Source organism: Neolamprologus brichardi, chromosome 10 (genome assembly GCF_056152115.1).
Source record: "Neolamprologus brichardi isolate AB-2024 chromosome 10, ASM5615211v1, whole genome shotgun sequence".
NCBI classification, from domain to species: domain Eukaryota; kingdom Metazoa; phylum Chordata; class Actinopteri; order Cichliformes; family Cichlidae; genus Neolamprologus; species Neolamprologus brichardi.
In genome coordinates, this window is record NC_142113.1 from 365,974 (window position 1) to 386,660 (window position 20,687).

The following is a 20,687-nucleotide window of genomic DNA, read 5'->3' on the forward strand; positions in this document are numbered from 1 at the left end:
TGATGTTGGAGTTGTTAGTGGCCGTCGTAGGTGTAGAGTGAGTACAGGAGAGGGCTCAGTACACACCCCTGTGGAGCACCAGTGTTCAGTGTGATGGGGGATGAGGTGATGCTGCCCAGTCTGACCACTTGGCGTCTGTCAGACAGGAAGTTAAGGATCCAGCTGTAGAGGGAGCTGCTCAGTCCTAGATCCTGCAGTTTCCTGTCCAGCTTCGAGGGAACGATGGTGTTGAATGCTGAGCTGTAGTCTACAAACAGCATTCTCACATACGTGTCTCTTCTCCAGGTGTGACAGGGCAGTGTGTAGTGTCAGGGCTATGGCGTCATCGGTGGACCTGTTGTGGCGGTATGCGAACTGTAGAGGGTCCAGTGAGTCGGGTAGTGCAGAGCAGATGAAGTCCCTGACAAGCCTCTCGAAGCATTTTCTCACGATGGGGGTCAGGGCTACAGGTCGCCAGTCGTTCAGTGATGAGATGGTGGAGGATTTGGATGCAGGGACGATGGTGGCCATTTTGAAGCAGGCTGGGACTACACAGCAAAAACTGTGGTGTTGAATCAACTCCCACAGAGTTGATTTTAACATTTTTTCAGGGTTTATATAGCTCCACACTCTACAGAGTTGAATTAACATTTTCAAAATAGTTAATTATTTAACACTTTGTCAGAGTTCCTTCTTTAACTCTTAAAACTGGGTTAAATTAACACTGAGCAAATTATTATTAACACCATGTCTGAGTTAATTTTAACTCACCAAACTGGGTTAAATTAACACTACACAGATTGAAAAATAACACTACTTTAACTCTTTACTCTTTTATTAAGGTAGTTTTAATCCCTAAAAGAACTATTTATGTAATAGATTAACATAACTTTTTAACGACAACAATTACAATTATGAGAATAATTTCAAGAAAACTGTACATTGTCCAAAAACATTTATTATCATGCTTCTTTTTCCCAGAAAGTGAATCAAAACATAATAAATGAAGATATAATGTACAAACTTTCATCTGCAGCACTGTATGAGTTTTGAATATCAAATGTGCAGACCAATATCAAATGGTCTGCACTACCCTGCAGTTTGGCCACAATGGATGCACACATTTCTTTGGATGAATCCCTTATAAGTACTGAATCAATGCTCACTGGAACACTGGAAGAACTAGACTCTGGAAGAACACTGGGAGAACTGTGAGGAAGATTTGAGGAATTAAACTGGTCCTCCAAAGCAGGTGAAACTGTGTCATTAGAAAAACAAGCAATGGCTGAAGTTCGATCATTTTGGTCAACATTGCTGTGAAAACTACTGAGGTGCTTCCTAAAGCCTGCATAAGTTTGGAACTGAAGCCTGCAGCCTGGCTGCCAACAAAATAACTTAAACTTAGGTCCAGGATAATAACCATGTTCACCTCTTAAATGTGAAATCAGCTGCTGCCTGCTGGGATAAGCTCTCTTACACAAAAAACATGTCAGCATTTTAATGATTTTTACTTAGGTTGTGAGAAGAATTTCCTGGTTAAGGATTTTGGCTCTCAGGTCACGAACTCTTGGGGACTCCTTCATTTTCCCCATATCAATATTGTATACTGTTGTCTGCAGAAATGTGTAGAAATTCACAAGTGCAGCATCATAAGACACATTGAACGCAAAATGAGCTTTAAAAAGCTCATCAAATGCCCCAAGGGAGCGGCTGGCCTGGCAGGGGATGAGACGCTTGTCTATGGCAACATAGAAGCTGTCGACCTTCCTCTTCTGGCGCCCAACAGCCAGGAGGTATGGCTGCTGACTCTGCTGATTCTGGAGATGCTCTTCCAAACTGCAGCAAGACTGGAGTTGAGACAAAGATACTGAGCATTAGACACAGGAGCAAGTCAGAGATAATAGCATCACAGAAATGAGTATGTAAACCTCCTTTGTAAGCTCAACTGTAATTTGTTTCATTCACCTCTTAACCAGTGACATGACAACTTATGATAAAAACTATAAGTATTAAATTATCTTATGAAAGACTACAAGTCTCTCAACAGCATCAGAGGCGCTGATTTTTTGATACTTTGGTCCTCCTGGAGGTGGCGGAAGGAGATGTAGCAGTAACAACAGGGAGGCCATGTCTTGGTCAAAGGCTGCGGCCAAAGAGTCACAAGAATCAATTGACAGCAAATCTTTCAAATGCAATTTTTAAGGAGAACTAGAAAAGCACTTCCTAAGAAAGTTGAAATGTGCTGTCATAAACATTAAACTAACAGCTAAAGAAAACTGATGAAGCAAAGCTAACAGGTGAATGAATTGGTATTTATTAATAGAATCCTGATGCTATTGAACTTTAACTGCTTATAGCAAATCATATTTAACAAACTCACTTGCTGCCTCATCAAGATCACTTCCTGGTGGACTCTCTGCTGACTGCACCAATTGACGCAACTCTACTGTTGAGGTGAGCTGCTTGGCCTCTTTGATGATTTGATACCTAAAGATTGGATCCCATTTCTGGAGCAGCCTGGTAGATATCTCATCATCAAACAGGAGAGTGAAGTCTTGATTCACCTTTAAGAAAGAAAATCTACTACTGCCACATTCATCTTGAAATTTAAAGTGATATTAAAAATTCCACTGAATATTCTCACCAATCCTTTTGTATCCAAGAATCTTGGGAAGATAGACAGGATATCAAGACTTTTGTCAGGATCATTGATGAGCTTCTGACGATGCTGAAAAGTCTCTCTCATCTTCTGGAAAATCAAGGAAGTGTCGGATGTATGGTTCAGCAAAGAGATGGCCTCCTGGCAAGCATCTCCATCAAGCTGCATGTCGACATTAATGGGCCTTTGGTAATTTGGGCCCCCTGAAGAAAAACACACAAACATAAAAGCATAGGTGCTGAGCAGATAGGTAAATGAAAACAAAATAGTATATAATGTAAATGAGAACATTATCTAGTTTGTGGACACTTAATTTCTTACCTCCTTCTTGAGCAAAGCCAGTGGAGCTACTTGGTGGTGCAGATCCTCTTCTAGTCTTTCTCTGTATCGTTTTCAAACGCCAAGAAATGTATCCAGTGCTGCTTGCAGCATCATAGAAGTGTTCCTAAAATGTAAATACATTCAAAAATAATGTGTTGTCAATCTGAAAATTTTCAGAACTTAAATGTCAACGCACACAAATCCCAATGATGCACAGCATGAAAATTATGTAAACAAAGTGCAATAATAGTGACTATACATAGCCTTTCTTGGAGTATGGGTCTTTCAGGGATGGGAACAATGTCACTACCCCTAGCGCGTACTGTTCTCTAACAGCTTTGGTGGGGAGGTGCCTGAAAAACGATTTTAAATTAGCATGCTTAAGTAATGGCAAAATAGTAACTTGTATTTAAATAAATAAATAAAATGCACAAATAGAACACACATACCCATGGCAATCAATCATGTGAGCCACTATTATATTGACCATTTTTCTTCTGGTAGCATCTGTTAGAGTTTGTGTTGTGTGATATTCCTGGAGAACCTCTTCACCACCTGAATTGGTTCCAAGTACACCTTCAATTAACTGGAGAAAAAAAGATGCAAAAAGTGAGGAATAGCTTTTCTACATATTAAGAATAATGAAGTAGAAAAAACTATGAGAACTGAGTTTTGTCACAACCTTTTTAGCAGATGCTGCATCAACAGTACCCTCAACTCTTGTTTTCTTCCTGGGACCCTCATCTAGAAGTATAGTTGATGTACTTGCATTTGAGCTGAAGCTTGAGTCAGAACAATCAGATGCAGAAGACAAGGAGCAATCAGAAAATTCTAAAAGGAAAAAAACAACATTATTCTGTAAGGTGTAGAAAAAAAATCTGGCTGCAGATTTTTAACTAACAAAGCAACATCACACTGCAGACCTGACTCCTTTAAATTAACTGATCTCAATGTTCAAACAGCTGATTGGTCAAATTGTGTGCTCCTGATTATTTGGAACAACCAGCAGCCACACAGCCCTTCCCCATGTCTGGTGTTGAGCTTGCCCCTTTAAATTTCTCACCATCACTTGAGAAAACTGTTAGGACCACAGTGCCTTGGCTGATAAGGTCACTGAAAATCACTTCATCAACTTCTGTCCCTGTTGCATCTTTGTACACTACTTTTGCATCAGGTGGCAGGCAAAATCTCTCGATGACTGGAAAAGATAAGATATATCTGAGTGCACCTTTTAAGTAAACTGTTCTTGCCTCACATTCACTAAAGTGATACACCACTGTATGATTCAAGAGACTTGGCGAAACGCCCTACAAAAAATTCTGTCCCCCCAACTAAAATTAGGTAAGATATAAACAAACCTTTTTCATGAAACTGCATAAACTCAAACCGCCCATCAACCTCTTCCAACTTCACATACTTCTGCTGTTGGCAGTATCGAACCTGGACCAGCATTTTACTGAGACAAAATAATAACAAAAATGGCATACTAGTAAGTATTTGACATTTAGAGCAATTCAAGCAAAAATGATTAAAACACTGACATATACCGTACATGGTGATTAATACTGACCATGCGTTTGAATTTCACTGCAATAACATTTAATGTTATCAAATAAACCTGCGTCTGTCCATGCAGCAGTCCATTTGATACACAACACAATACAAAATACACGTTAATCTATGGTGTAGTTTACACCAGACACGGAGTGCTACGAAGCGATTGTTTCGGTATCTGGTCTATTTTTTGCGTGGGCCACGCATGTTACGCAGGAAGTTACACCAAGACACACAAGACAATCCAGGCAATTTTGAAGATAAAAGCTATTCTCCAAAATAAAATACTGCGATTGACAAATGCGATCAGATTCGTGTATGAAAAGAGACAATAGAGATGAAAATAAACACATCGCAAAGGAGGGGACAGCCTAACTGACTATGTTTGGGGCGGGTGTCTCAAAGGGAGAAGAGAGTGAGACAGAGAGAGAGACAGATTAGAGACAAGTCAACGATGAACGATGTCAAAGTAAAAGCAGGAGTGACTAAAACAAGCTCTCTTCAATTATTTTGGGATGTTATTTACTTATCAATTGTGAAAAAATTGCTCTGAATAAACAGAGGAGCAAAAACGCTCATGAACTGGCGTGGAGAAAGACGTGTCTGTGTGAACAGGGGAAAAGCTGAACGTGGCGCAGCGCTTCCACGTGCAGTGTCTACCGTCACTCACAAGTAAAAAGACTGCAACATTAACATTAGCATTGGAGGCTAAATAGAATTTTCGACACATCTCCTCCTCTATTAAAGCTCGTTTTCAGCAACCGAACACCAAGAAACATCAAGAAAACCTCACTGCACCGATAGAATACCGTGAACTTTATATAAGTTTGAATTACTTACCGTTTGTGTAAAATACTCCAAGCAGCAACACGGCAGGCATCCACCACGGTGTAACCAGCAGAAGCACATGGAAAATCGGCCGGCAGAGCAAACTATTAATTGATCCACGGGTTTACCTGGGCAGAAGCCCAGGGGCCTACCAAGATAAATAACTCTCTTCAGAGTTCATTTGCCTGGACTTGAATAACACTGTTTAATAACTCCAACACTGAACACTATTTGAATCAGAATGTGTTAAAATGACACTTTGAGAGTGGAAATCAACTCTAACATGTTTAACCCTGAAATTTTAACACTCCAGTTTTTGCTGTGTACAGACAGAGAGAGGGAAAGGTTGTAAACACTCCAGCCAGCTGAGCCGCGCATGACTTGAGGACGCGCCCGGGAATCCCGTCCGGACCAGTAGCTTTGCGTCCGTTCACCTTCCTGAAGCACTTCTGCACATCCTCCTCAGACACAGTGTGCGCACTGACGTCATCCGCGGTGCGCACACTGTCCGGTCTCGTGGTGTTCGCTGTGTCGAATCTAGCGTAGAATACGTTTAGATCACACAGAGAGGCCGTGGTCTGTGGTGTGCTGGTTTTCCCTCTAAAGGGACTAAACACAATCTCTGGATTGTGTTTAGTCCCTCATCCTCCGAGGGTTGTCAAACTGTTGCTCCACCCTGTCCCTGTGCTCACGTTTGGCTGCTTTGATCGTCTTCCGGAGTTGGTAATGTGCGTGTTTGTAGTCCGATGTGTTCGCGGAGGCAAAAGCGGTGCTCTGTGCCACCAGTGCCGTGCAAACATCTCTGTTAATCCAGGGTTTTTGATTTGGGAAGGATTTAACTGTTCTGGATGGGACGCATTTTCTGATAAATCCGCAGACTGAGTCTGTGTACTCATCGATGTCATTAGCAGCCACGTGAAACATTTGCCAGTCCTCGTGATCAAAACAGTCCCACAGCGTAGACTCTGATTGGTCCGACCAACGGTGCACCGCCCTCAGGGTTGGAGCTTCCTGTTTCAGCTTCTGCCTGTAGGCGGGCAGGAGCAGGATGGAGCGGTGATCTGATTGGCCGAACGAGGCGCAGGGGAGGGCTTTGTACGCATCCCGGAAAGAGGTGTAGCAGTGGTCGAGTAGCTGGTCTCCACGAGTGTTGAAATGGATGTGTTGGTGGAGTTTTGGTGAAACTTTCTTCAGGTTTCCTTTGTTAAAGTCCCCGGTCGTGATAAACGCCGCCTCTGGGTGTGCGGTTTCCTCACTGCTGATCGCGCTGCACCGTTCCCTGAGTGCTCGGTCAGTGTCGGCTTGTGGGGGAATGTAAACAGCCGTAATAATCACTGCTGTGAATTCCCTCGGTAGCCAGAATGGCCGGCACTTAATCAGGTACTCCAGGTCCAGTGAGGAGAAGGATTTTACCGGGTGCACGTTCGCATAATCACACCAGCTGTTGCTGATCATGAAACACACACCACCGCCTCTGCTTTTCCCAGTAAGCTCCTGTGACCGCGCGGTGCACAGAGAACCCCGTAGATGTATTGCGGAGTCCGGTACCTTGTCCGATAGCCAGGTTTCTGTGAGGCAGATCACGCAGCAGTCCCGCATCTCTCGCTGGAATGAGATCCGTGCCCGAAGCTCGCACAGCTTGTTCTCCAGAGACTGCACATTAGCCAGTAATAAATTGGGTAACGGTGGTCTGTTAGTGCGCCGTCTCAGTCGAACCAGAACGCCAGATCTTCTCCCTCTGCGTCGGCGGCCTCCAGGGGCCCAGAACAAAGGCGTCTCAGGTGAGATGAATGGGGGGGTCTGCAAACGGAGGCTCCGTGTTGCAAAACTTGAACTTCGGAAAGTGATGAGAAAGTCCATCTCTTATGTCCAGTAAGGTTTGTCAGTTGTACACAAAGAGACATGTGCTACTCGTGAAAAAATAAAGGAAAAGTAAAATTAAACACAAAAAACAGCTGTTGCTTGGGGGAGCTCGCGACGAGGCTGCAATACTCGGCGCCATCTTGGTAAGGAAAACCAACCAACCATTCTGATTGTAAATTGTTGTTTGGTTTGAATTAGGACTGGAAATAAGTGTTAATGTTAGTTTGTTCCTTGACTTTTGGTGCCCATTTGCAATATAAGTTGGATTGTAGATAGGGGACGGGGTTTAATAAGAATATTTTCTTCTTCCTGCTCCTTTTCACACGTGGTTGCAGTGCTTTACTGACAGAAAGTGTAGTTGGTTAGTTTGAAAGAACTAACTGTGGAAACTGTTGACCAAGTGTGAAATAAATAAATTAATTTAATTTAATTTAATTTAATGTGAAGATGTACAGAGGCAAAATTACAAAAATAGACCTTTCTATGTATGAGGGGAGACCACGAGAAAAGTACAAGATCTGAACCCAAGTCAGTGATGGTGCAGTTTTACTCCTCCTCACTTCCTCCATCACCATCTAGTACGCTGCTGCCTCTGCTATGGCAGACTGCTCTGGTTTGTCTGCTGCACTTAGAAGGGCTGCAATCTGCACACCTCCAGGACACTGAGATGTAATGAAGGTTTCTGCCAACCACTTACACCCAGACAGAGGTGGATCAAGTATCCAAAAATTGTACTCAAGTAAGAGTAGCAGTACTTTAAAATACTATTACTCAAGTAACAGTGAAAAGCAGCCATCCAAAAACTTACTCAAGTAAGAGTAAAAAAGTAGTTGGCGAAAAGGCTACTCAAGTACTGAGTAACTAGTTGTAATGTCGAATTTATGTGTTTAGTTTGTTTAAATAAATGCTCAGACAAACAAAAATACATAAATGTACAAAATTCAGTGTTTTCTAATAGAAATTATGTAAAACCATTAACAAAATAAGGCACAACAATTCTAACTTCCAGATTTCAGTTTTTCACAACAAAGCTTTTTTAAGCAATACCCACAGTAAATACATTCACATTTACAGCAGCCTCAGAGAAAACATTATTACAAGGCAACTTCAACATATCTATGTAGACACTAAAGCTGATGTGCCAGAATCTCAGACTAGGGCTGGATCCTTTAAATACAAGGAGGGATGAAGTAAATCAGAAACACAGGACAAGGAAACAGGTATAATCAGGAAGTTTATTCCCCAAGGCGGACAGCAGGAATATTGAAAAAAGCTGACTTTGACTGACAGCTTCTTGATGTGAGGAAAGCTACGCAATAGATCCACACCTCCAGTGAATGGACATGACCGGTACCTCTCCAGCTCCCTGATTCTGGATTTCCTGACCCCATGGATCCCAAGAAGTCATCTTCATCAGTTAGGCTGCTGTTTGTGCTGACCTCCCCCAACTCTGTGTCTAGGTGATGTCTGATGAAGGTCAGACCTGTGGAAAGATGTATGGTTAGGTCTGTAACGACTGCCGAGCTGCTGATGCTTGGCATTAAATTTTTATCACACCGGAGATGTTTTTTTCCCTAACTAACACTAAAAACCCAAATCACAGTAACAAGAGAAGTCATTGTAAGTCAAAATCTAGTGGCTCACAGTTTAATGGATAACATGCATATTTAACAGCTTTTAAGAGGCTCTCCTCTGTCGTCCATGATGTTCTAAATCTTGGTAGAAGTATTGCAGCTGCAATCAGCTCAGGGTCTTCCTGCAGGATCCCATCCTGCAGCGCATCAACAAGAGGTCTACACATTTTGCAAGATGACTCCAGCCCCCTCAGCTTCTTCAGCAACTGGTAAAGCGTTGGCAGCAAGAAGCCCATGTGCACAGATGATTCCCCTTGGAGGATAATAATGGCCATGGCAACGGGCTTCATCACAGCAGTGTAACTCAACCAAAAATCCCATTTCAGCAGGATTGAACCTAAAAAAGGTGTAAAAACAGAAACAAGTCATAGCCATTTCTACAGCAATGTAATAACTGTGAATTGTCTGTAAAATGTGCAAATAATTGCAAAATGAGACAGTAAAACTATAAGTAAATAATAAGCAATATTTACTCAGTCACTTAAAAAACGGTGGTTACACACATTAGTTTCAATTTAATATTTAAAAACAAGTTCCATCAACTTACATCTTTATCTTTAATGCCATGCAAACACTGTAGATTGCTTTCTCTCTGCTCTTTATGAACGCGCACAAGTCTTTCCACAGCAAGGAACAGGGAGCTCCAACCAGTCTGATTGGGTCGAAGAAACTGCAACTTGCACTCATGTTCCACTGTGTCATAATCCATGATGGACCTGCAGGTTTTATTCCACAGAGTATGACATTTTGCAAAAGCAGACCGAGACAGTCTCTTGTATGTATCATTGGTAGCTTCTGCAGCAGTGGCATCAACTGTTGTTGTAAGATTGAGTAGATGGCATGCACACTTTTGGTGCCTTGGAAGCTGGTACTCCAGACCTGTGTTGTCATCCAAACCAGCAAACACATCTTGATACTCCACCTCTAACTCCCAGTCTTCTTCTGCATCATCAAGGATAGATCCACCATCCTCCTGCCAACTGGCTGTTTCTTCCCCTTTGTCCTCACCATATAATCGAAAGGCCTTCAAGAAGTTTGAACCACTGTCTGTTGTCGGAAGAAATGGGTTTCTTCTAATGCTGCAGCAAGAACATCAGATGTGTGTGAACCTTTAAGAGGTCTACAAGCCAGTGCAGCACAATGCCTTTCTAAAGAGATGTCATCTATCCAGTGACAAGTCACTCCTAAGTAGCCATGCTGTCTGGCAGACCAGCAGTCTGTTGTGGTAGCAACATAGTTCACAGTGCTCAGTTTTTTGATGATTATGCTTTTCATGTTCTTCGCAGTGTCAGTAATGACATGTTTTCCTTGTCATTACTGTACTCTGAGATTGCAAGGTTTCCATCATAGTCTTGAAGGAGGATGTCTCAACTATAGAAAATAGTTGGTTGGCCTCACATACAAACGTAAGCAGAAGCTTGTCAAACGTTGCTTGTGTTATCTGCCCAGAGCCAGTGAAAGAGTCTGTAAGTTTTGCATTCTTCAAAGGTGGCTCGGAAGAAGAGGACGACTTTCATTTTCTGTGGCTGTCCATTAATTCTGTATACATCCTCATTTTGTTGGAGTGAACCCTCTGTTAGGGGTTTAGCAAATTTAATTAGAAAAAAAAAAATCATTCCCATATTTTTAACCCTCCTGTCATGTTCAACCCCACCACCACCCACCCATTGACTGAACGACCCACTGAACGACCCAATGATGCACCCACTGAACTGAATTTGGTGGTGAAAACTGTTATGCTAATTTAAGAGCTGTTAAAATAGACCAGTCAGCTTTGACTGGGAACACTAAAGTACTGGGTGGGGGATGAACGCAACCGGAGGGTTAAACTAGCACAAACAACATTTTTCACCCCCAAATTCAGTTCAGTGAGTGGATTCCAGTTCATTTCCTATGGCAGTCATTTTTGTCTGGGAACACCACAGGTGTAACAATGTTGATTAAAACACTCAAAATTCAATGAAGGAGGTGATCATCACTTTTATATGTTCAAGTGCAGTGTGTGTGTGGAGGATATCATTAGGCAATCAGATGTAAAACACAATATTTATGAGTGCTTTAAGTTGTGAATTGCATAGATTTGACCCGAAGATGACAGGAAGGGAAGAGAAACAAAGTCATGCCTACATTACAGGTGTTTCCGCTGAAAAACAAAATTCCAGATTAAGTTCAAAACAAGAACGTGTGCAAGGCTTAGCAGTGCTAGACAAGTATCACATGTGGAGTTCCCCAAGGTTCCATCTTGGGACCCCTTCTGTTTAACATCTACAGGCTCCCACTGGCACAGATGATAAAGAACAACAAAATAAACTATCACAGCTATGCAGATGACACACAAACATATATCACAATGTCACCAGGAGACCGAGGCCCTGTACAGGCTCTTGGTAAATGCATTGAGGAAATTAATGACTGGTTGTGCCACAATTTTCTCCAGCTAAACAAAAACATACTGAGGTAATAGTCTTTGGCGCCAAAGAAAAACGGTCACCAGAGAACTTCAGTCTATACACCTAAAAACCACAAACCAGGCGAGAAATGTGGGTGTAGTGATGGATGCAGACCTAAACTTAGAAAAACACATTAAGACAATAACAAAATCTGCTTACTATCACCTCAAGAATATTTCAAGGATAAAAGATCTGATGTCTCAACAGGACCTGAAAAAACTAGTCCATGCATTCATTTTAAGTAGGCTTGATTACTGTAACAGCATCTTTACAGGTCTACCTAAAAAATCAGTCAGACAACTACAGCTCATTCAGAGCTCTGCTGCTCGAGTCCTCACTAAGACCAAACAAGTGGACCACATCAGTCCAGCTCTGAGGTCTTTACACTGGCTGCCTGTCCGTCAGAGGATAGACTTTAAAGTTCTGATGCTGGTCTATAAAGCTCTGAATGGTTTAGGACCAAAATACATCAGTGACCTCCTGACCCAGGATGAACCTTCCAGATCCCTCAGGTCATCTGGATCCGGTCTTTTATCAGTTCCCAGAGTCAGAACCAGACACGGAGAAGCTGCATTCAGCTTTTATGCTCCTTATATCTGGAACAAACTCCCAGAAAGCCTCAGATCAGCTGAAACACTCAGTTTATTTAAATCCAGGTTGAAGACTCACCTGTTCTCAGCTGCATTTGAATAAAACACCAAATCTGCACTGTTGTACTTTTAAGCTTAAATTTCAAAACCTACATTTTAACTACTGATTTTATATGTCTCTGTAAAGCACTTTGAATCACCTTGCTGTTGAATTGTGCTCTATAAATAAACTTGCCTTTCTCCATAGTGCACCAGAATCCATAAAAAAACAACTGTAAGTCCCATCATGTGTATTTCTGAACTTCTGCTGAAACATCTGCTCTACCCTCTGAATGACTGTGCTGTAGACTGACCAATGATGAACTGAATCTGAACAAATGACTGCATGTAATGGCCTCGTGTCTTCTACCCACTGAACAGCTAATAGTATTGCGAGCATTTCTTCAGTGTACACGGAAAGTCCATTAGTAATCCTTTTCCCTGTTTCCACCGTAAACTCCGGGACCACTACTGCTACACCAGTTTGACCAGCTGTGTTCTTTGAGGCGTCTGTATATATTTGAACATGATTATAATATTGGTCAATGTAAGCCTGTACTGTATGAGAGTTTAAAACAAATGCCTCATCCTTATTCTTCTTGTCCGACAATGTCAAGTGTGGCATCAGGAAGGAGGTATGCTGGTAACGGTGCTCTTTGACTAATGTTTAACTGATCCAGTTTAAATTCTGTTGCTCGTCTTCCCACAAGCCAAAGCTCTTTGTTTCCCTCAAAAGGCTCGGGCTGCTCGGCCCGCCATTTTATATCTGGTCATGTGACCACATGGCTACGTCTGACTGGTGAAAGAGTTACCGGTAGCTCCAGTGGCAGCATGATCCATTATTAGTAGTATTATCCAATGTGTGAAATTAATTTATTTTTTTTTAAAGTAACGAGTCGAATGTTGCCAAATGTCGCGGAGTAAAAGTACCGTTTCTTCTTCACAAATGTACTCAAGTAAAAGTAAAAAGTATTGTGCAAAAACGGTACTTTAAAAGTACATTTTTTTCAAAAACTTACTCAAGTAAATGTAACGGAGTAAACGTAACTCGTTACTACCCACCTCTGCACCCAGACATAAACTATTTGTGACACTCCCCTCTGAGGTTGTGCTCCATCAGAAGCAACACCTCATGACATAAGAGTAGTTTCTTTCAGAAGAAGAAGAAACATGCCTATTTCCTCTCACCATAGTCCCATCCAGTGGCTGATGCCCCCACCCACTGGTGCGTTGGTGGTTCTCTGTGTCTGGGGCTGGGTGCTCGTACAGGGGTGGTATGTGGTGGCTCACCCCTGGTGGCTCAGCCCAGGTGGCTCACCCCAGTTGGCTCACCCCTGGTGGCTCACCCCTGGAAGCAGTGTGATTCACAAGACTTTATTACAATTAAGCACAGAATTGTCAAGAAAACAAGAGTGTCCGCTATATACTGAGGGTTTCACAATATAACAAGAAAACAAGGACTATAAACTGAGAACTTGGGTCTATTAGAGCAATGATACCAATGGGACACTGTGATCAAACACATTTAACATGAGCATGAACATTTGGGAAACTCAGGAGTTAGGCAGGGAGGATGGGCACGAGGACCAGGTAATACCATCGGGAGTCTTAGCACGCTGCAAGAAACAGAGAAGCGTTTCAATAAGTCATTCCCAGATCTCCGGTTGGGGGAAAAAACAAAATCTGTTCGATCTCACAGTTATGCAGGCGGAGGGCCGTTGTGAGGCACAGGTCAGAGGGTCCAGGTGAGCAGCCAGAATGCAGTGTTTGTAATCTGGAGATGGTGGTCAGAGGGCAGGCGAGCCGAGAGAATGTCTGCTGCGAGTAACTGACCCGGCGCGAGCAAACTAACGAACAGAAGATGGTGAATATCGTCCACGATGAGGAGCGGCAGTCAGCTGAAGGCTGTAGACGGCAAACACAGAGTTATGGCTTACTATGAAAAACTTCACTCAGAGCTATGACTGTGACAGTGCTCGGGTTAGCAGATCACTTGGCGAGCAGTAGTGGTGAGCGCTGGTCTTAAATGCTGGTAGCATGATTACTCGTAGGTGTAGAGACATGCTGAGCGCGGCGACTCCGCCCAGGCGTGCAGACAGCAAACAGAGGTGAATATTTCCGCACTCACCCGGACCATGATGGAAAACGCTACGTCCAGGTGAACGCCTGGATGACTGAGCATGCATCAAGGTCATTTGAGTGGTTTGTCCACTCTGAGAAACGATACAGCTCCGGGGTATCTGTTCAAAATATTATATTTAGTCTGATGAGTGTGACAACTACCTTTATACTCACTGAGTCAAATTAATTCAGACCATTTTTCTGAGCTCTTCTATGGTGTTTTCATGTAGGTCACTCCACACATCCCCCTCCTTCCTCAAAGTGCTGCAAGCTGCTCATTATATAGAAGCAAACTGCATGAAAACCAAAGGTTTCCACTGAACTATGAGATGAGTCATCTCACGAGGGACTGTCATCCCTTTATCTCGAGGTACATCACAGTTGAGAAGCTGTGTTGTGCTACAGTAAGGTCCACATTTCTGTCAGTGCTCAAACGGTTTATTACTAAAGTTTATGATGACTTTTAAAGAAAGCCAGTCCTCCTATTTGAATGCACTACTGACCCAACCAATGAGAATTTAAAAGGTGTCAGGTAACCATCCATTCACATCCCACGCTGACCCCACGCTGACCCCACTCTTCAGTGAGGAAACTGGTCTGTCACCAAGGTACTGAAAAAATGGGAATTGGCAGGTCTTTGAATTTGTACAGACGAATTTAGTTAATGTTACACAAGCCTTTCATGTTTCTTTTATTTATTTCTATTTAAGTACCACTGAAGTACATTTACCTAATAAACAATACGGAAACTACTCATTTTTCTTGCATTGATTTAAAGGAACTAAATTTAAATACTAAAATCAGTGTAATCATGTTTGACCACCACTGACGCATCCAAGTAAGACACCGAACAACATAATTTAAAGAGAGCACAACTGACCACACAGGTTCAGCCACACTCTGACATGGCGTCAGCAGGCGTACTGGGAGGGTAAGTGGATTAAATACATTTGCTTTAATTGGGGACGTTTCCACAGGATTATGGTGGTGCATGCTGTGTGAAAAGTCATCTGTAATACATCTACATGTTGTTTTTCCCGTTTTCTTTTTCAGTGCTAGCTAATGTTGGTATTAGCTTTGTGGCTATAGCTAAAAACTAGTTTAACAAAGTGCACATAGTCGGGAGAAAGCAGCTACTGCCGGTCGAATTTGGAATTCATGTATGTGGCAGAGCACGCTGGCATTCTTGATGGCTCAGCAAGCTAATAAAGCACACTAGTGTTTGTGTTGCTCTTGTTAGTCATGGCTACTGGGCTAACGAGTCCGGCTGTAACAGTCAGACTTTAACAAGCTGCGTCACCGTGCCTGCTTACACAAATACACACACTCAAAAACATCTCCCGCTCATGGACAGCTAGAACATTAAAAACTGAAAAATTCAATGCTGCATGATACAACAATACTACCATAAGTTACCTGTCATATTCTAAGTCATAATAATCATGCCACTTTAGATGTGGACTTAAGAACCTGTGCCCACGAATGTTAAATCATCTGTCTGTTTAGTTATTGTTATAGATGAAGTGCCACTTACTTGACTATTAACTTAGTCAAGCCCAACTAATACAACAGATATCTGCAAGCAGATATCTGCAAGCATGCTCCCAGCACCCCAAGAGACTGTGGTCAATAAACAGTGGTCCTAATTGTCAAATTAAGTTCTGTATTATCATTGGATATCATTCCACCTAGATTGCTGAAAGATGTGTTTGACACTGTTGGTATATGTTTGCTTTCCATTGTAAATAGCAGTCTTCAGTCTGGGCCTGTTCCCCCTGACTTTAAACATGCAGTGGTGGAACCGATCCTTAAAAAGCAGAACCTGGACCCAACAGTTCTATCAAATTATAGACCAATCTCCAAATTGCTTTTTCTGTCAAAAGTTCTGGAGAAAGTTGTCCTCCTCCAGCTACAGACCTTTTTAGATAATCACGGCATTGGTGAAATATTCCAGTCAGGTTTTAAAACGCATCATAGCACTGAAACTGCTCTTTTAAAAGTTTCTAATTAGCTTTTACAGACTCGGGAGATTCTGCCATTTTAATATTACTAGATCTCAGTGCTGCTTTTGATACGGTGGATCATGGGATTCTTATCTCTCGGCTGCAACAATATGCCGGTATTAAAGGGACTGCATTGCAATGGTATAAATCTTACCTATTTAATCGTTCCTTCTCTGTTGGTTTGGGAGACACGTTATCCCCAAGGACCTCCCTCGTTTGTGGGGTCCCTCAGGGATCTATTCTTGGCCCGGTTCTCTTCTCAATTTACAAGCTTCCTATGGGCTCTATTTTTACAAAATATGGTATCTCCTTTCACTGTTATGCAGATGGTTCACAGATCTACCTCCCACTGAAACGCAAATCTGTGAACCCTCTGAAGACACTGTTCGATTGTCTGGAAGACGTTAAGGCATGGATGGCTTTAAATTTTCTCAATCTAAATGAACAGAAAACTGAGATCATTGTCTTCGGCCCTAGTGACCATTACGACCTTGGCCCCTTAGAAAATTATAAAAAACCGTTTGGGAGGAATTTAGGTGTGATTTTTGATAGTAATTTAACATTCGATAAACAGATAAATAATGTCATCAAGACCAGCTTCTTTCACCTCCGCTTACTTGAAAAGGGGAAGCCATTTCTCTGCTTCAGAGACTTTGAGAAAGCAATCCATGCCTTTATTTCATCTCGCCTCAACTTCTGCAACAGTCTCTTCTCTGGTGTTACTTCGTCATCTATTGGCCGACTACAGCTGGTTCAAAATGCTGCGGCAAGGCTTCTGACTGGCAAGTGGAAGCGAGAGCACATATCCCCTATACTTGCCTCGCTACACTGGCTGCCAGTAAATTTTTGAATTGATTTTAAGATCTTCACACTTGCTTGTAAAACATTGCATGAACTAGCTCCTATATATCTTTCTGATTTTTTAAATTGGTACACTCAGGCAAGATCTTTAAAGTCTGCGGACCAAATGTTTCTAGGTCTAGATTAAAACACAGAGGAGATTGGGCTTTTGCTGCGACTGCTCTGAAACTGTGGAATAAACTGCCTTTACATATCAGGACCTCTCCAACACTGGATTCTTTTAAAACTCGTTTAAAGACCCATTTTTTCTCTTTGTCTTAATTCTGTATGAGTCTGTCATTATTTTATTCTTATTATTTTCTTATCTTTTATTTTACTTTCCTTTTAAATTTTATCTGATTATTTTATTGTACAGGACTTTGGTCAACAGTTGTTGTTTGCTGTATAAATAAAATTGATTGATTGATATTATAAATTATACAGTACTGTCCTGACCATTTTTTTTACTTTGTTTGGAACATTTGTGAGCTCTCAAAACATTACATGTACAGTGGGTTGCAAAAGTATTCGGCCCCCTTGAACTTTCCCACATTTCGTCACATTACAGCCACAATCATGAATCAGTTTTATTGGACTTCCACGTGAAAGACCAACACAAAGTGGTGAACACGTGAGAAGAGGAATGAAAATCAGACATGATTCCAAACATTTTTACAGATAAATAACTGCAAAGTGGGGTGTGCGTACCTTACTCTTTAATTTCTCAAGACTGCAATTTCTGGCCGAAAATTATTAATTGTAAAAATAGATTTGATTTTGGAGTTGAATGTGTTTATCTAGTAATGCTGCCCGTCACTAAAACTTTTCCAAGGTTAAATAGTGTGAACTTTTTACCATATAATATAAAATTAGTTCTTTCTTGAAAGCCACGTTTTCCTGTTTGTTTCATGAAAAGTGGTGTTTATCCTCTTTCACGTCTAATGTTTGAGTGCAGTCACACTTACCTTCAGTGTGTGCTTGTGTTGCTGCTCAGATACACACTGCAGGACGTAGGAGGAGGGGATACCTAGATGGAGCTTCAGGTATGTATAATTTAGCTAACTGAACCTTATCTATTTTTAGATTAGTGCCACTCCTGTTCTCTGTGAGGAGAGTCAATTAAGTGTCTTTTCCCAGCTCTGCTTTACATGAATGTGACTGCTGTGTGTATCTCAGTGAGGGTCACTGCATTTATCTGCTCATGTCTTTGTCCTTATTTGCTTTATAGTCATTTTTGTACCTGCCGTTTTACGTTTGCTGCTTTACACTTATCTGATATATATAAAGCGCCTTGAGGCTCCTGTTGTTGTGATTTGGTGCTGTATAACTAAAACTGAATTGAATTATATTAGTATACAGAAATCATAAACTTCACATTTTTAAACCAAACAGGTTATTCGTTAGACAAATGCAGTTTTTCAGGAGCTTTTAATCTTTTGTCAGGCGGTGGAAGGAATACTTCGAGGACCTCCTTAATCCCACTGACGCGTCTTCCAAGGAGGAAGCAGAGTCTGGGGATGAGGGGAATGACCCGCCAATTTCTGGGGGCGAGGTCACTGAGGCAGTTAAACAACTCCTTGGTGGCAGAGCCCCTGGTGTTGATGAGGTCCGCCCCGAGTTCCTGAAGGCTCTGGACGTTGTAGGGCTGTCCTGGCTGACACGCCTCTGCAATGTTGCGTGGAGATCAGGGGCACTACCCGTGGATTGGCAGACCGGGGTGGTGGTCCCCATCTTTAAGAAGGGGGACCGGAGGGTGTGTTCCAACTACAGGGGGATCACACTCCTCAGCCTCCCCGGGAAAGTCTATGCCAGGGTGCTTGAAAGGAGAGTTCGTCCGCTAGTCGAACCTCTGATGCAGGAGGAACAATGCGGTTTTCGTCCTGGTCGTGGAACACTGGACCAGCTCTTCATCCTCTCGAGGATACTTGAGGGTGCATGGGAGTTTGCCCAACCAGTCTACATGTGTTTTGTGGACTTGGAGAAGGCATTCGACCGTGTCCCTCGGGGTGTCCTGTGGGAGGTGTTGCGGGAGTATGGGGTGTCTGGCCCATTGCTACGGGCCATTCGATCCCTATACAACCGTTGCAAGAGCTTGGTTCGCATTGCCGGCAATAAGTCGGACTCGTTCCCGGTGGGTGATGGGCTCCGCCAGGGCTGCCCTTTGTCACCGGTTCTGTTCATAATTTTTATGGACAGGATTTCTAGGCGCAGCCAAGTGGCGGAGGGCTTTCGCTTTGGTGGCCTCAGGATCTCATCTCTGATCTTTGCGGATGATGTGGTTCTGTTGGCTTCATCGGGTGAGGGCCTCCAGCTCGCACTGGAGCGGTTCGCAGCCGAGTGTGACGCAGCGGGAATGAGGATCAGCACCTCCAAATCTGAGGCCATGGTTCTCAGCCGGAAAAGGGTGGAGTGCCCACTCCGGGTCGGGGATGAGGTCCTGCCCCAAGTGGAGGAGTTCAAGTATCTCGGGGTCTTGTTCGCGAGTGATGGGAGAAGGGAGCCGGAGATCGACAGACGGATTGGGGCTGCGGCTGCAGTAATGCAGACGCTGCACCGGTCCGTCGTGGTGAAGAGGGAGCTGACTGTAAAAGCGAAGCTCTCAATTTACCGGTCGATCTACGTCCCTACCCTCACCTATGGCCACGAGCTGTGGGTAGTGACCGAAAGGACGAGATCGCGGATACAAGCGGCGGAAATGAGCTTCCTCCGAAGGGTGGCTGGCATCTCCCTTAGAGATAGGGTGAGAAGTTCGGCCATCCGGGAGGGGCTCAGAGTAGAGCCGCTGCTGCTCCACATCGAAAGGAGCCAGCTGAGGTGGTTTGGGCATCTGGTAAGGATGCCTCCTGGGCGCCTCCTGGGTGAGGTGTTCCAGGCATGTCCCACCGGGAGGAGGCCCCGGGGCAGACCCAGGACACGCTGGAGAGATTATATCTCTCGGCTGGCCTGGGAATGCCTTGGTGTTCCCCCGGATGAGCTGGAGGAGGTGGCTGGGGAGAGGGAGGTCTGGGCCTCTTTGCTTAGGCTGCTGCCCCCGCGACCCGGCCCCGGATAAAGCGGATGAAGATGGATGGATGGATGGATGGATTTTAATCTTTCCAATGACATATGTCCTATGTTATTAAAGAGCCACAAAAACTGACAAGCTGTGATTTTTAACTGCCTGTGCAGCCTGTGTCTTTGTGCTAACCATAGTTGTTGCACGCTTCTTTGAGGGCTGTACTTTAACTTGTATTTTATCTTGATCTGCTGAATAACTTAAGTGAACAGGTATAGGGGAGGGTGAGTGAACATGTGAAGCCGGCAGCAGTCTACGGCTATTGCAATGTAACTAAAGAAGGATTCACGGTCACCTGATCAAGGCCTGACTACAAACCTTATCAAATATGAAATCTGGGGTTGGACATCATATTTTTTAGACTTTTAGGGCCAAGATCTTTTAGTGTCGGTCCTTAGTTGCACTGCACTGCAGCATGTGACACTTAAAAGCTACACTTTAGCTACTAGGAGTGACTCATGGTCAAATCTCTCCCTTCCTAATTATGTCCCTCCTATTTATCTCGGTCACCTCCTCACTCTTTTTGGGACGCCCCCCCACTTCTCTACAGGTGGTGCTAATAGCAGCCTGCTGTGAGAGCGAGGGCTTGCTGCTAGTTGTTGTTACTCCTGTTTAAAGTGCAGCAGCAGCCCTCACAGCCAACGTGTCAGCTCATTTGATTTTTTGTTTCTTTTTCTCTCGTAGTGTTTCAGCTCCACCTTTTCCACATAAACCTTTCAGAATAAAGCTCAATATCCTGTTGAGACTTTTC

At 43.2% G+C, this 20,687-nt stretch overlaps 1 protein-coding gene across 2 annotated transcripts; it reads right to left on the reverse strand.

Moving 5' to 3' along the window:
- Positions 1 to 915: 915 nt before the first annotated feature.
- LOC148100770 (uncharacterized) lies at positions 916 to 5,427 on the reverse strand. Of its 2 annotated transcripts, XM_087846973.1 has the most exons (11): positions 5,354 to 5,427; positions 4,318 to 4,415; positions 4,023 to 4,157; positions 3,642 to 3,790; positions 3,409 to 3,545; positions 3,219 to 3,312; positions 2,960 to 3,083; positions 2,624 to 2,841; positions 2,360 to 2,543; positions 2,000 to 2,122; positions 916 to 1,828 (listed from the first exon to the last, which is right to left on the reverse strand). In XM_087846973.1, exons 2-11 carry the CDS (start codon positions 4,409 to 4,411, stop codon positions 1,491 to 1,493), a joined length of 1,596 nt encoding a protein of 531 aa, XP_087703099.1. In that variant the 5' UTR covers positions 4,412 to 4,415; positions 5,354 to 5,427; the 3' UTR covers positions 916 to 1,490. The 2 variants fall into 2 exon arrangements, with proteins under 2 accessions (XP_087703099.1, XP_087703100.1); XM_087846974.1 differs by lacking the exons at positions 4,023 to 4,157; positions 5,354 to 5,427 and having other exon boundaries at positions 4,318 to 4,544.
- Between the last annotated feature and the right edge of the window lie 15,260 nt (positions 5,428 to 20,687).

Bases quoted from the DNA above. Each gene is read 5' to 3' on its own strand.
- LOC148100770 (XM_087846973.1), bottom strand. From the start codon at position 4,411: ATGCTGGTCCAGGTTCGATACTGCCAACAGCAGAAGTATGTGAAGTTG. The intron at 3,313-3,408 runs GTATGTGTGTTC...ATCGTTTTTCAG, and splicing joins CACATGATTGATTGCCATGG to GCACCTCCCCACCAAAGCTG. The intron at 3,084-3,218 runs GTATAGTCACTA...TTTACATTTTAG, and splicing joins CATACTCCAAGAAAGGCTAT to GAACACTTCTATGATGCTGC.